This window comes from Aquila chrysaetos, chromosome 22 (assembly GCF_900496995.4).
Source record: "Aquila chrysaetos chrysaetos chromosome 22, bAquChr1.4, whole genome shotgun sequence".
Lineage (NCBI taxonomy): Eukaryota > Metazoa > Chordata > Aves > Accipitriformes > Accipitridae > Aquila > Aquila chrysaetos.
Genome location: NC_044025.1, coordinates 18249194 through 18263069, shown reverse-complemented (window position 1 = coordinate 18263069; position 13876 = coordinate 18249194). Strand labels below are relative to the sequence as shown.

Here is a 13876-nt window from a genome sequence, read left to right as displayed (position 1 = left end):
TTTCCAAGTTGCCTGGATGCCCAGAATGCAGCAAACAATTAACATTTCTGTAAGGTGTACATTGATACCTACGAGCACCAAAAATCACTATAAGCATCTGGAGCTCTGTGCTTGCAAACGCAGCTGCAGCCGCTGTTCCTCAGGCAATGGCAATCCCAGTTGCTATTCTGGGGTGGGTTATGTCAGGTAAAGGAATTAGAGGCAAACTGCTTTGGGGTACTTTGCCAGAAACACGTGCTGGTTCCAAGGATAGCTGGGGGCTCACGGTGTACAGCCTTTTAAGGCAAACTGAGCACCTTCCAGGAAGCCCTCGGCTCATTGTGGTTCAGGATCAGAGGGAAATCAATGAATAACAGACCCAGAGGGTTTCTGATAGAGCAAACACAGAGTCAGTGAGAGCTGCAAACAGCGATCCTCAAAAATACCTATATTCCTATTTGTGACCACGTGCACCCCAACCCATTGAAGGGAACAAACTGAGCAACAAATCCCAGCACGAGTGCTACGCATGGAAGATCTACAGAGTGCCAAAACTGGGAGCTGCCTCGGCATGAAGTCGGTGTGGCCAGGGCTTTCAAGATGGGCTGCCCGTCCTTCTGGACCTGAAGCCCACACTCAACCAACAGCCAAAACCAGCCTGCCTTTTTCCAAAGGTGCTGAGCAACTAGGAATAAGTGAGGTCTTCAGATGCTGTGCACATCTGAATTTAGACGCCTCATTTTTGGAAGCTGGCTTTGGAGGAAAAATATCCAAAATGTGACTGGTGTTTCATTTGACCTAATGGGAAGTGTATTTTGGAGAGTGCGAGCTCTGTCTGGGCTTATATAAAGCCTGTTAAGCGATGTCGGGTTGCGCGGGAGGCCCTTTACCCTTGGGCAGGCGCAGCTCCCTGGCTGTGGGTCTCGGTGGGATGGCGAGTCCGGTGGGCAGTAGATTTTTATTCACATTTTTTCCCATTCCCTACAAATGTAGGTACAGAAGGGACCCAGTTCTGATGTTTAATTAGCTCAGAAAGCATTTGTGTTGCTGTAACACTGCCTTCAACTTCCCACCCAGGGTGCCGGGGTGACCTGTGCAGACCCCCAGGCCCCTCTGATGACTTTACCATCGAGCCCCACGTTTGCTCCCACAGCCCTGATGAAACCTCGTTAGTGCGGAGCCAGCTCTCCCACCGCACGGACGTGGTCAGGAAAGGTCCCCGTGCACGGAGCAATCTGTCACGGCCTCGTGCCTTGATTTGGGGAGCCTGGGGGGAGCCGGGGCACAGCAGGCAGCTGGACCCGCGGAGAGCACCGTGCTGTCTCGCACAGACCACCAAGCAGCTATCGCTTCTTAATAAACTTTTTGGCCATTGCTGACCTAGCCTATATATGAACAAGTGAAAGGCAAGTGGTGAAAGGATCTGTATAACATTACTAATCCCACGTAACGCTCTTACTGAAAAGGCAAGGCAGGTTTCCCTGCTGTTGTGTCCTTTCACTGCAGCTGCCTGGTTCACCTTCCTGCTTTTATTAAAAATAAAATCTGATAGCGTTCTTTCTGAGCGGGTGCAGCCTGTGGATGCCCAATGCCCAAGGGAGGGATGGGGGGGGCGGGCAGGGAGGTCTTGTGCGCAGGGTTTGGTGCTCTGTCTTTGTGTGCTCCTGGCTGCGGTGAGCCAGGGAGCAGTTTTGCAGGCTGGATGGGGGAAAGCAGTTGCCGGCTGCCCTCCTTGGACGCTCTGGTAAGGGTTTATATCCTCGTGATGTAGCATCGGTCCTGGAGTAAAGGAGCTGCAGGGTCTGCTTGTGCTGTTCCTGCACCCCAGGATGAAGCAGGGCTCCGGCTTTCCCTGCAAATGTTCAAGCTCTTATGAAGGTAAATTGGTAACTGGTGAGCAGTTGGGGCTGGCTGGTGTGTGCTCAGACCGTGCTTCAGCAGCTTAACCTTTCATTCTCAAAGCACAAATGTGTGGTCTGTATATTAGGGAGGTTGGAATGAATGGTCTCCTGTGGCTTCACAACCTGCAGTCTGCTGGGGAAAACAAAAGCAAACCTTAAGGTTGCTGCCAAATCTAGGTGGAGGAGGTACCCTCGTGTATATGTATATATTTAAATGTTTTAGCAAAGCTGCGTTAGTCTGAAGGAAAGTGGTTGATGTTTTGTGTGTGGCAGTTTCCTTCTGACACAGTATTTCCCTTTACAACTGCAGTATCAGGGATGGCAAGGGATGCCTCTCCTGTTTTTGGGAGCTTAACGAACCTGCCTGGAGATGCAGTTTAACAGGCTTGGGAAAACCAGCTCAGAGTCACAGTTTTTTCTCTTCATGGTTTCAATTCCTGTTTCCAAGAATTGTTTTGTTTGAAGCACAGATTTCAGGTTAAAGGGAATACATGTATTGAACCAAACAGTTCTTTTTCTTTAGTCTCCCATTCCAGCAAGTGGAAAAAAAAAAAATTACAATTGGTTTCTTCTGTGCCCAGTTTTTGCTGGTGGTTTTGGTCTGGCAGATGACCCCAGAACTAGGAGTCATTTGTACAGGCTCTACCCTGCGAGGTGTGAGTCACCAAGTACTGCATTTGGGCAACTGGAGCTGTGCATAGCATTCCCAACGGAGCATTAACCACCTCTTGTGCAACCATATCAATACTTTTCCAGGAAATGTATTGTCCAGTAGTCACTAAATAAGCATAAACTTTTTCTTGAAGTCTGTCGGTGTGTTGAAATCGAGTCTCCTCAAGGAAAAACTACTGGTTTTGTTAAAATGTGCCTCAAAAAGGAGAGGGGCAGCTTGGCTAGCCTACAGGTCTGGGTTTGCCCAGAGATCGGGTTCAGAAGCTCAGCCTGAAGCAGAGCTTTGTGGTCTATATCCCCAGAGGTTTAATTTCTTAAACACTCTGGGATCTTTTTCAAGCTTTTTAATAATAGGCCTCTGAAGCTCGTAGCTCCATCCTTGTGCAGAATAGGAAAACACTTTGAAATCAAACAGCTCTTTTTCCTTCAGCTTTGCCAAGGTATTATCACAGTAAATAAGTATATATAGTGTGTGTGTACATATATATAAATATATATATATTTTTTTTCTGTCTGAACTGGAGGCAACCCTTGAGCTGAGGTCAGGTGTTGCCTTGATTATACAGTATAAAATCGCTGTCGCAGGAGTCGCACCGATGTCGGCAGCAGCCCCATGCGAAGCTGCCTTCGCACAGCTGGGAGCAGCGGGGAAGGAGAGGGGTGCTGTTCAGGGAAAGCAGGAGGTTTTAATGCATTTAAACTCTTGCTGGCTTTACCCTTCCTATCTGTTGCTTTCTTTGTTTAGCTGGGGAGCGGTGTAAGAGCCTTGTTGGGTGCAAAGTCCCTCCCTTTGGATGAGGGCAGAAACTGCACAGAGAGAGGAGGGGGTGGCTCACAGGTTTTTGTTGCCTGACTTTCATTGTACAACCTTCCCTAATCTAACCGAGATCTCGTCTAAATCGCTGCATCTGACTTGTTTTTATACGGATCCAGAGTGATTGCTTTACATTTATTTAATATAACACTAGACTAGTGGCTATAGGCACGTGGTATAGCCCTTCTTTATGTAACAGGATTCCTTGGTGTTTGGGTAAAGTCCAAATCCTAAAATGAGAAAGGGAAGTGAATTGGACTGGAATAATGTTTTCTGATTCCAGTGTCATCAAGATGCCATATCTATAAATCAGCTCTCTGTTTCAGTGTTTTTCTTCAAACCAATTCATCCACCAAAAAAAGTTATTAGAAGCGTCCAGAGTTCCCTGATGGCTTAAGGAAATTTAAGAGCAATTGTCAGCTTTTTTTAAATATATTTTTTATTACTTTTTTCATTTGTCTTAGAAAGAAATATGAAATCTGCATGCAACCTTCTAAATATTTCAAACATTTAAATAGCATATGATAATTTAGCAGTACAGTACATTATACAGAAAGATAATATAGGGAGACTTCCTATAGTATATTTACAAATGAAAAGGTAGTTTTGTTATTTTAAAAAGAGGAATGCACTGCTTAACATTGAAGTATTACATTCAAAATAATGAATATGTTGTATTGTGACTAAAACATATATAGGTATTTATATGTTTGCCCTATCATATTTTTCATAAAAAGGTGCCTTTTAAAGGCTTTTTTTTTTTTTGTTGCTACAAATCTAGGAACTCATACACAATAGTCTTGAAGCTTAAAATGTCTCAGTACTGAAGCCATAAACTTTAGGTAAGAACTTCAGGTGGGAAAAAAAAAAAAAAAACAAAACCAAACCAAAACAAACCAAAAACCAAACCCAAACGTTTTCTTAGTAATAAAAATGACCTAGGAATGCTTTCTAATGCATGAAACATTAAACGGGAGATATGGTACGCTTCACCTTGCAGCAAGACCTCAAGTCCATCAAAGAGGTACACAAGTGATGTTCACACTCCTTTGACGATGTGCTGAGGGACCTCACTTCTGCAGTTACAGCCACGACACTTCAGTGGCATCTTCCCCAGCCAACTCATCTTTGGTCCCCGCTTTGCCTGACTAAGGTGGAGGCTGCAAACATGACAAACAACCACAGCACCGAAGCTTTCCCACTGCGAAAGGGATGAGGGACACGGCTATATAACACCTTTACAAACATGACTGTTTGTCTAATGAGCTTATAAAGCTCGATTGCAATCATAGTGAAGTATGAATGAATAACAATAAAAAAACCAACCCCAAACCCAACCTCCTTAAAATGAAAAGCATGAGTTTTCCCAATCTCAGTACAGAGCAGACGGGTATGAAATCTGAAGTGCAACAGATGCTTGTGAAATCTGGAAGCCTTTTGCACGTGGCTATAAAATGTAAAAACTGACCCTTGGTAAAAAGTGCTTTATAATAATATAGAATTTGTGTCTTATGTCTGTGAGAGAGAAACAATCTTCTGCAGAGCCCGGTCCTACGCCAGCCAAGGGAGTCTGCTCCATTCCTCACACCGCCTCCTCTTATTCTTCATAAACCCTAAACAGAAGGAAAGCCAAGAGTAAGGTGTTTAAACTATGAATGGAACAACTCCCTTCCAAATAATAAAATAATAAAAACCCCACGAACAACACCCTCCCACCCCAAGCCACATTTTTAGCCTTTGCTTAAGTAAATTGGAAAGCAAGTTATTGACTTCAGGGGTCACCGGATTGCTGTCCATAAAGCACCTGGGAGGAGGGTTGGACTTTGACACTGCCACATCTTGCAGGCATGTGGGGAGTAACACACTCTGCCACGATTATCAGGATACATTAAGGTGAAGAAATCCACATATGCTAATACACTTTAACTGCTGAAAAATCCCCACCTCGTATACAAATATTGAAGTATATAATGAGCTGTATGTATGTAATAAATTCACAATATCTGTTATGTTTGGAATAATATTAGACTATAGGTTTTTTTTTTCTAGTTTATGTCCTGAGAAGGCCGTTTGACAGGCTTATCTGCTGAAAAATCCTAGTTGTGAAGGCAGTCTTCCATGGCATGGGGAAAACTAGGGGCAATGCTGTTTTGTGGAAGAGATTAATGTTTGTACTGCATAGTCCTGGCTTTTCCTGGGGAGAAGTGCAGTGGACTTGGTAGAGCTGGCATTGAAGGCACTTACATTTTTATTTATTGTGAGGACTTGGTTTAAATCAGGCTTTTTACATCTGAAATATTCACTTGATGCTGCTTCAGCCGCAGTTCAGCTTGGCTGCCCTGCTTGCCCAGTTAGCGGCGTTGGGGACCTGCTGGGTGCGATGCAGGGGTGGCACGCCGCAGTGGGGCAGTGCCAGCGCCGGGCAAGGCGAAGCAAGGTAAAACACCAAAGGTTTCATTGCATCCCTTCTGCACGCCCCAGGCCGACAGCCGAAGCTGTGGGGATGCTGGTCTCGCCATCCTTCCTCCTCTCCCTGGCAGCAGGGACAGTCTCCCTCCCCTGGGTGGACTGTGGGAAAACCTTGAGCTGACCCTTATTTTGGGCTGTGGAGGAGACCACGAGCAGCACTGTTATCCGCAGCCAGCAGCGAGTCTGCAGCATGTGGACCCTGGTCCTCACAGCCTTGCGTGGGGCATCCCTCCTTATGGTCTGCTTGGGGGAACCCTGCGTGTTTCCTGAATGCACAAGCCTGGGGTTAAGCATCCTTCATCGTCTTAATGACAGCCTTATTAAAAAAAAAAAAAAAAAAAAAAATTGGGGAAAAGTGTAAATACGTGGTTATGCAATAGCCAGGGCTTCCCCACGTGCTCTGGTTACAGAGGAGCCGCAGGGAGCTGGCAGGGAGTCAGGGGAGCCGGCCGGGGGGCTCGGCACCCACCATCGCTCGCAGTGCCGTGGCATCGCCTGTGCCGTTGGGCACCGTGTGGCTGCACCGGAGCTCGCCGGCACCCTTGGACCTGCTGAGAGTTTGGGCTTGCTGCTCTTTGGCCTCATTCGAGTTCAATTTTGGGGAGCAAATTCCCCATCAGCTGAGGAGGATCAGGGTTCGGTGGGACTGTACTACCTGCAGAGGCTCTTTCTTGGCCATGGCTGTCGAGGTGGTAGGAGTTGGGCAGCTCCCCTTAATTACAGGCAGGACATCACCACTAACCATCAGGAATTCATGTTTCTCTCTTGCTCTTTTCTATCTATGATGGATGGCTTGCAAAAAAAACCAAAAAAACAAACCCAAACCGAAAAACCCCACCCATAAAACCCAAACATCTTTGCAAGGGAGAAGGTGGCAGGGCATCTTGCCAGCAAGTTACTGTTTTTCTGGGAATGATAGTTAAAACTGGCAAATATCTGCGTCATCAGATATTGATGATTTTGAGGTGGTGTGACAGGGTACTCTTTTCCCAGCTCTGCTGACTGCTTTCCTTGTGACCATGTGGAAGTAATTTAGCTTTTCATCTTGGCTTTTTACCCATAGAAGGGAGGTGAGTGTATGTAAATAACTGAGAAGAGCAGCTGATGAATAGTTTAACAGAAAATAATTACTATTTATAGTCAGAACAGTGTAATCCTAAAATAGAAGTGAGGACTGCATGTGGCAGGAAAGAAATAACATCAAGAACATCCATTTATAACCATAATTTTGGTAATGAAATACATCCTCTGTGCTAGATAGAGCATTTGCAGTGTGTGTATTTTCCTGGCCTCTCTATGTCTGAACGCTGCCGATTGCCTGACTTGCCACCAAGATTTTTCCCCCTCATCCATCGAGCAAATCCATACTTACCTGCCTTTCTCTTTCCATACTCTGTACCACTTCAGCAGTCTCACTGTGTTTTGGCGTTTGGGGTTCAAGCAGTGCTGCTGCTCCCCTCTCACCCGTGTCCACAGAGTCACGCTGCAAGGCAAGCGAGCACAGGTTATGGGAGTCATGGGAAATACCTGTCCTCTGCTCCCACTGCAGGTAAATGCCAAAATTTGTCAGGGGGCTCTCGCCCAGGCGGGCAATGGAAGGGTTTTCATGCTCTGTGTTTTATGCCAGATATTTTAGTTTATTGTAATAATATCAGAGAAGATCTTCAGCTGTTATCAATCAGTGCGGTGCAATATTGTCCACCATTATACTAGGTTGTATCAGATGAAGACTTACCTGCTGTTTTTAATCAGTGGGTTTGCTCTGCTTGTCTGTTAGATATTGTCTTTTGAGCTTAACAGCTGATTTAATTAGGGCTTATTCAGGTAACCACAAGGTCTTTGCATGAGGAGATGCCTCCCTTACACTCAACAATACTGCATCCAAGAGAAAAGATCAGGCCTGCTTCATTGATTATTTTTTTCCTTCTTTTTTTTTTTTTTTTTTCTTTCAGTCCACAAGATTTTAAATACTTGCACATGGCAGAGTACCTATGTCCCTGACAGACTAGCTCTGAGCCCCAGCATGCAGACCTGGGGGCTTCAGCCTCCTCTGATCACAGGCTGACCCCGCTCTCCTTGCCAGCAGCGGTGGCTTGGTGTCCCCTTATTGTCAGGTTAAAGTGTGCTGGGAGGCAAAACACGGCAAAAGTCTTCCCGTTGTTTTAGGTTTCCTCCCGGAGGGCTCAGTGAAGCCATCACCGGTTGGTCTGCCACAGCTGAGGTGACAAGAGAGACCTGGAGCTGCTTCCCAAGAGGATGGCTTTCCAGAAACATCAAGACTGCTATCTCTTCTCAGAGCTCAAAATCAAGCAGTTTTTGGTTTTTGTTATTAATTGTGCGATTTAAAAAAAAAAAAAAAAAAAAAACAAAAGCAAAAAACCAACCAACCCCACAATTTATATTGGAATTGTTCATTTTCTGGAAATACCATCCATACCAGGGAAACACAGTTTTTGGTTTAACTAAAATATTATAATGGAATTATTTAAGCAGTGCTAGAAACGCGAGTAAAACAATGGCAGAAAATCAGAAATATCTGTGTGTTCAAATAGTTCTTTCCATTCAATTAACCTTCCTCCCTGCTCCCCTTTCTGCTCTACCTTCATCAGGTGTAAGCTAAAATCACAAAAAGATAAGGTGTAATTTTCAGGTGGTTTTCTGGGAGGATGTGGCCCTTTCCTGAACCTGTGGGAAAGTGGTGGAAGATCTCCGAGAGTCTCTCTGGCTGCAGGCATCAGAAACGGAAGGCTCACTGCTAAAATCTACGGACTATCTCTGTTCTAAGGGTGTTCTCAGCCAGCCCCTCCGGTGATCAGTACGTATGTGAGAAGGGGAGTTTTTCTGTAGATTTGAACTGGGAGTGAAACCAAACCTTTGCCAAAGGCACAAGGCATGCAAGTTTTAAGGGACTTGAGGTTGGTGAAAGTTTCTCCATCCACCTTCTCAGCTGTGCCGTCTGCACTGGCTGATGCCAGACCTTGGCTTGGATTTTTCTTCTGACAGACCATAGAAGGTATTTCCAGAAAGTGATGGACGAGCTGAATCGCAGCAGGAGAAGAGAAGGAGCACCTCTGAAGAGCAGCAAGCCCTACATTTGCACCAGAAGCAAAGACAATTCTGGATTTACTAGAGCCTGCAGTCCGAGGAGGAGGAGATGCGTGGTTTGCTTCTCAGGTGAACTGGCTTTCTTCTCAGGCTGAGATGAGTTGCTTCGACATCACATGTAGGTTTTCTGCGTTGATGCTGGAGGCTGGACAGCAGAGGAGAGGTTCCCAAGGCAGCCCCAGGGTCCTCCGTGGCTCCCGCGCCGTCCCTGATGCTGTGGCGCAGGGTTACGGGGGGAGCATTTTTGGGCACCCTGAGCCGACCTGGCCCTGCTCTTGGGGATGTTGGTCTGGCAGATGTAAGGGGCTGTGCCTAAGAAGAGGTGCTGTGGGAGGTGATACCCGGAGCGGAGTTGTCTGGATGGACTGCAAGAAGAGGTTGAGACGGATGGAGAAGGGACTGAAGCACCAGAACTTACACCTCCAGTGGGATCTGGGACATGAGCTCGCTCCAGGGGTGTGTGCTGAGCTGTCCCTTAGGTGCCAAGGGCTTGGTGGCTGGAGACTTCACCCATGGTGTCTGAAGGACCCTGTGGCAAAATCCTCCCCAGTAAGTCCATGCCTCCAGGGCTGTGATGAGCACCCCGGGTCAGGCTGTGACCCCCAGTGCCTTCTGCCCCCACGCATCTCATCTGCAGGGATGGTGGGGCTGCACCTCTGCCTACAAACACCCTGTTCCCAGGGCCACAAGGGTCCTGGCTCCGGTCCTTTCATCCTGAGTCTTTCATCCTAAGTGCAGGGACTGCCATCTGCCTTGGCCGTCCTTTGAGAAAGGCTCCCAGCGGTGCCTGTTTCCCATCAGCTGCTCTTGCCCCGACACATCCCTCTTCTTTGGGATGGGGCAATATGTGGAGAGAGGTTGAATCCTTTCAGGCAGAAATAGTTAAACCTCCCTCCTATTTTGTGTTGCTTTTCCTCATTCTGAGAGACAGATACACACACAATTACTGCTAGGTGTATCATGAATCTTGGTAGGTTTTGACTAGACTGAGGACTCGGTTTAGCTGTCTCTTACCCTGTACCACAGCTCTGCTGGGGGGGTTATGGCCAAAGACAAATTCCTTCCTAAACTGCACCCCCATACCTACTTCTTCTCAGCCAAACATCATTTATATCGTGTTTTTGCTACATGAGAAGATGTGAGAGCTTTTGAGGACGGCAGGAGGGGAACCAGCTTTGACAGCTCATTTTAGATGATCACTGCAGCAACAAAAACTGAGTTGCAGGAATTTAGCTCTTCTATGCCTTGTCCAGAGACTCCCGGATCAATTGGTTCTCAGAATATTAATTTCAGTTTGCTTTCAGTGCTGACTTCAGACTGCATTAGGGTAGCTGGAAAGGCAGCAGCAGTGATGGGAGAGTGATGGGACAGCTTTGTCCCCGCAGCCGCTGCAAACCCAGGGCAACCCTCTGGGCTTGAATAGCATTGCTCGGCATCTGCATAGCTATCCAGCTGGGAAAGCAACCGCTCGTGCACGGCGTTCCAGCTTTCCCGACTTCCTGATTAGAAGTCAAATGTTGCATTAATGAGATTTATTTTATACCCCCCGGCCACCAGCTGCTTTCGGGCAAATGCCTGGAGCGGGATGCGAAGAGTTAGTGCTCCTCTACGCCATTATTTTGCTATTGAAAGGTCAAAGCAAACAAAGTAAAGCCGCAAGGAACCGATTCAGGCAGTGATGCTCTGCAAGCATTTTTTCTGTTCAGGTCACCGTCAGCTGATCTGGGCTTCAAAGAGGTGGGTCTGATGTTCCCTGAGCTGAACACTGCTCACAGTGATGTTGGTGTAAATCTGGAGGAAGCCTAAGGAAGCTTGGCTCTCCATTCCTCCTCCATACGCCCTCCGCAGAGTCTGGCAAGCCACTTCTGCGTGGGCAGGATCAGGCTCCCGTGGTACCTCCTTGTTTGCGCCAGTCGGATGAGCAGGATTTGGCCCCGTGGGCATTACAGAGTGCCGGAGGTGGTACGCAGCCCGGCAGGACAGGACTCGGATCCTGCTGTTAAAGCACCTTTCTAAGATTAAGCGAATGGCGTATGTTCAGTGCGGGAGCACAGGCAGCAGAGTAGATCAGTCCTGGGCGTTCTGGGGGTGCGGCTGCTCTTGGGACCCTTTTTCCCCCTCTCCGGAGGCAGAGGGGCTCGGTGCCGTCGTCTTGGTTAATCTGCCCCTCTATTCCTTATCCAGCTCCATGTGCTGGTTGGACGGTGCTTTGTTGGGGGAATCTTAAGATATCTAAAACAGGATGGAAAAAAAGCCCACAAACCACCCGTATTTAAAACCTAAAAAAACCCCTCCTTTTGAGCCAGTTGTCAGAGATATCAAAAATCCCCATACCTGCCTCAGATCAGTAAGTCACTACATCACTTTGAGATTTCAGGGCAGCATTGGTCACAGCTTGCAGTGAGACTAGGAGGAAAGCATTTTCTTACATGCTAGGTAATCCCACTGAATGCAAGGGGATGGCTCTGGTACAATGCAGGCGAAAATCTGATTCTGGTTGGGATAACGCTTCCTTGCAAAAACCACCACGGACCAAACGCTGCTCGTGTTCTTATTATGCATGCCCAGAACAACTTGAGTAAATAGTTCTGGATTTTACATCGGGCAGCTTGGAGTAGGATTTGTCCCTGTGTTCGCTTGAACTAATGATTATCCTTTTATCACTACCTGTTCTGTAAATATTTCTTTGAACAAAAAAAATTGTGTCGAAAAACGATAGCTGGGGTTTTGGTCAGAATTGCACATTTTATTGCATCTGATACAGCAAATGACTATTCCCAGAAATTAGCATGCCAGGGCATGAGGAAAACAAAGAACAAAGAAGGAACTTGCAGTATAAGGTAAAGCAATTCAGCTGATAGGGAAACAGAAAGCAATAAATGAAGGGAAACTTACATAATCATCTCTTCCACGCAAAATGGGTACCTCGGTTTTATTTCCAGCTTCCGTACGTTAGAGAATCTTATTTTTGGACCTTTTCTTGAACATTTGCACTTTACGCCTACAAGAGAAAGCATTTTCTCATGTGCCTGCAAAGCCTCCTGCATACCAAGCGTCCCTTCCCTGCCAGCCTATATGCGCACACAAACTTTGCTTTGGTCTTTCAAGCCTCGGTGGGAAAAGCTGAATTTTGCAATGCTTTGAGCTTAAGAAGAGTAGTATTTTCTTTGCTATGTCCCAGGAAAAGGTAGGGGCTCTCTGGGAAATATGTTTTGGAGCACTGTATAAGTTCTGAGGATTAGTAAAGATGAGATTTTTTTTTTTTAAAGTGCACCTGCTGTGATTAAATGTAATTGTATTTAACAAAAGGAAATGGAAGAGTCAGAACTCGCTTTAAACTGAGCAAGCAAATGTACATCTCAGCTACTTTCTCATTCACTCGCTTCTCTCCTGGACTTTGTGGGACTTTCAGTCGTTTCTCCTCGCATGGATGCTGTGGTGCATTCGCAGCCAGAGAAAAGCGGAGAGGGGTTTTTAACCATCATTTCTGTGCACAGCAGAAAACACACACTGGCACACTCGGTGGAATTTGTGCTACCACATCAAACCCAGCTCTGCTCTATTTTCCCTGTGAAAACCACCCTCAATTTCGAAAGGAGATATTTGAGCTATATTCCTGAATAAGGGAGAATCCCCCACTGTGGGTTGGGGCTATTTGCCTTGCAATGAAGACGCAACTTTGTCGCGTGTATTTTACCTTTACTTCCACCTTTAAAAAAACTCGCAGGTACCTTACCCCACAGATACAACACATCCCTTTTCCCAGCACGCAGGGAACAGCTAAATCCACCTCGGGGCTATCAAGAGGCAAACACAAATCACTGGAAAAGCAACCTCCTGGAAAAGAGGTTTACGTGGGAATAAGCAGAATAAACCCACTTACCTTCTGCGCTGGCTAAGCACATGGCGATGAACAGCAGGAGCAAAGCTGCTGTCAGGAGCTTCATGGTGAGGCAGCAGGTACCTAAAGAGACGCCGAGGATTTTAATGTATTTGCTCGCTTCGGCTTCGTCCCCTTCTTCCCCGGGGCTGGATGTCACCAGGGAGAGGAGAGCAGAGAGCAGCTCCCTGCCCTGTCGCTGCCTGCGCTCTCCGCCGCTTTCCTCCCCTTGTCCTCTTTTAAAACACCTCCCGCTGCCCTTGCTCCCGGCTCATTAATATGCAAAGCAACTCCACGGCTCCCTCCGCTTCCTCAGCCCCGGCGGGGAGGGAAGGGACCGGCCCCGGGGAGGGGAGGACAAGGGGGGGGACATGGGACACCCCGCCCCGAGCATCCCCGGGGGTGGGGGCGCAGGCGGTGGGGCGGCTGCTTCTGCCCAGCTGGGGTATTTCTCATCGGGAGGAGGTTTGCTGGGTGGGGGGGATATATTTGTACGAATGGGGCTGCTAGGTGGAAAATACCCCCCCCTCGTTTGCGAGTGCTCCAGGGAAGCCGGCGCTCCGTGGAAATTCCCGTGCATCTTGGAAATAAGATCGGGAGAAGTCTCACCTGGGAAGGGGTGTTGGCTATTGACTTTAATAGCAAATTTTCTAGCTTTAACAGGTTTCTGAATCTAAAGGAAAGCCTAGTGAATTAAACGGGGGAAAAAATATTCCTCAGAGCGTTGTTAGGTAGGTTTAGCATGTGGAACGTTTCAGGAAATAAGATCAATTTTCAGTTGCTTTTATGAGCACTCCAACAACGTTCTGCTCCGTGAAGAACAGGGTAGCAACACGCAGGAACTTCATGGATGTAAATACACGTTCCCTCTCCCTTGCAGAGTCTGTTTCTGATTTCGGCAACAGCTAAAATAGCATCTTTAAAATCCAGATTCCAGATTTTTGCCTGTGTAACTGAAATGGGTGAAGATCAGCGTTGGGTCTCTAATCTTCATAGTACTCTATTCAAAACCCATTGCAGATAAACGCCTCTGCTGATCCCCGGTTCATCTCAGCC

At 47.0% G+C, this 13876-nt stretch overlaps 1 protein-coding gene across 1 annotated transcript; it reads right to left on the bottom strand.

The window, feature by feature from the left end:
* Window positions 1–4079: 4079 nt before the first annotated feature.
* Window positions 4080–13116, bottom strand: CXCL14 (C-X-C motif chemokine ligand 14). Its single transcript, XM_029998385.2, has 4 exons — window positions 12824–13116; window positions 11836–11941; window positions 7208–7318; window positions 4080–4979 (listed from the first exon to the last, which is right to left on the bottom strand). The coding sequence occupies exons 1-4, from the start codon at window positions 12885–12887 to the stop codon at window positions 4964–4966; spliced, it is 297 nt and encodes a 98-aa protein (XP_029854245.1). The 5' UTR covers window positions 12888–13116; the 3' UTR covers window positions 4080–4963.
* Window positions 13117–13876: the final 760 nt, after the last annotated feature.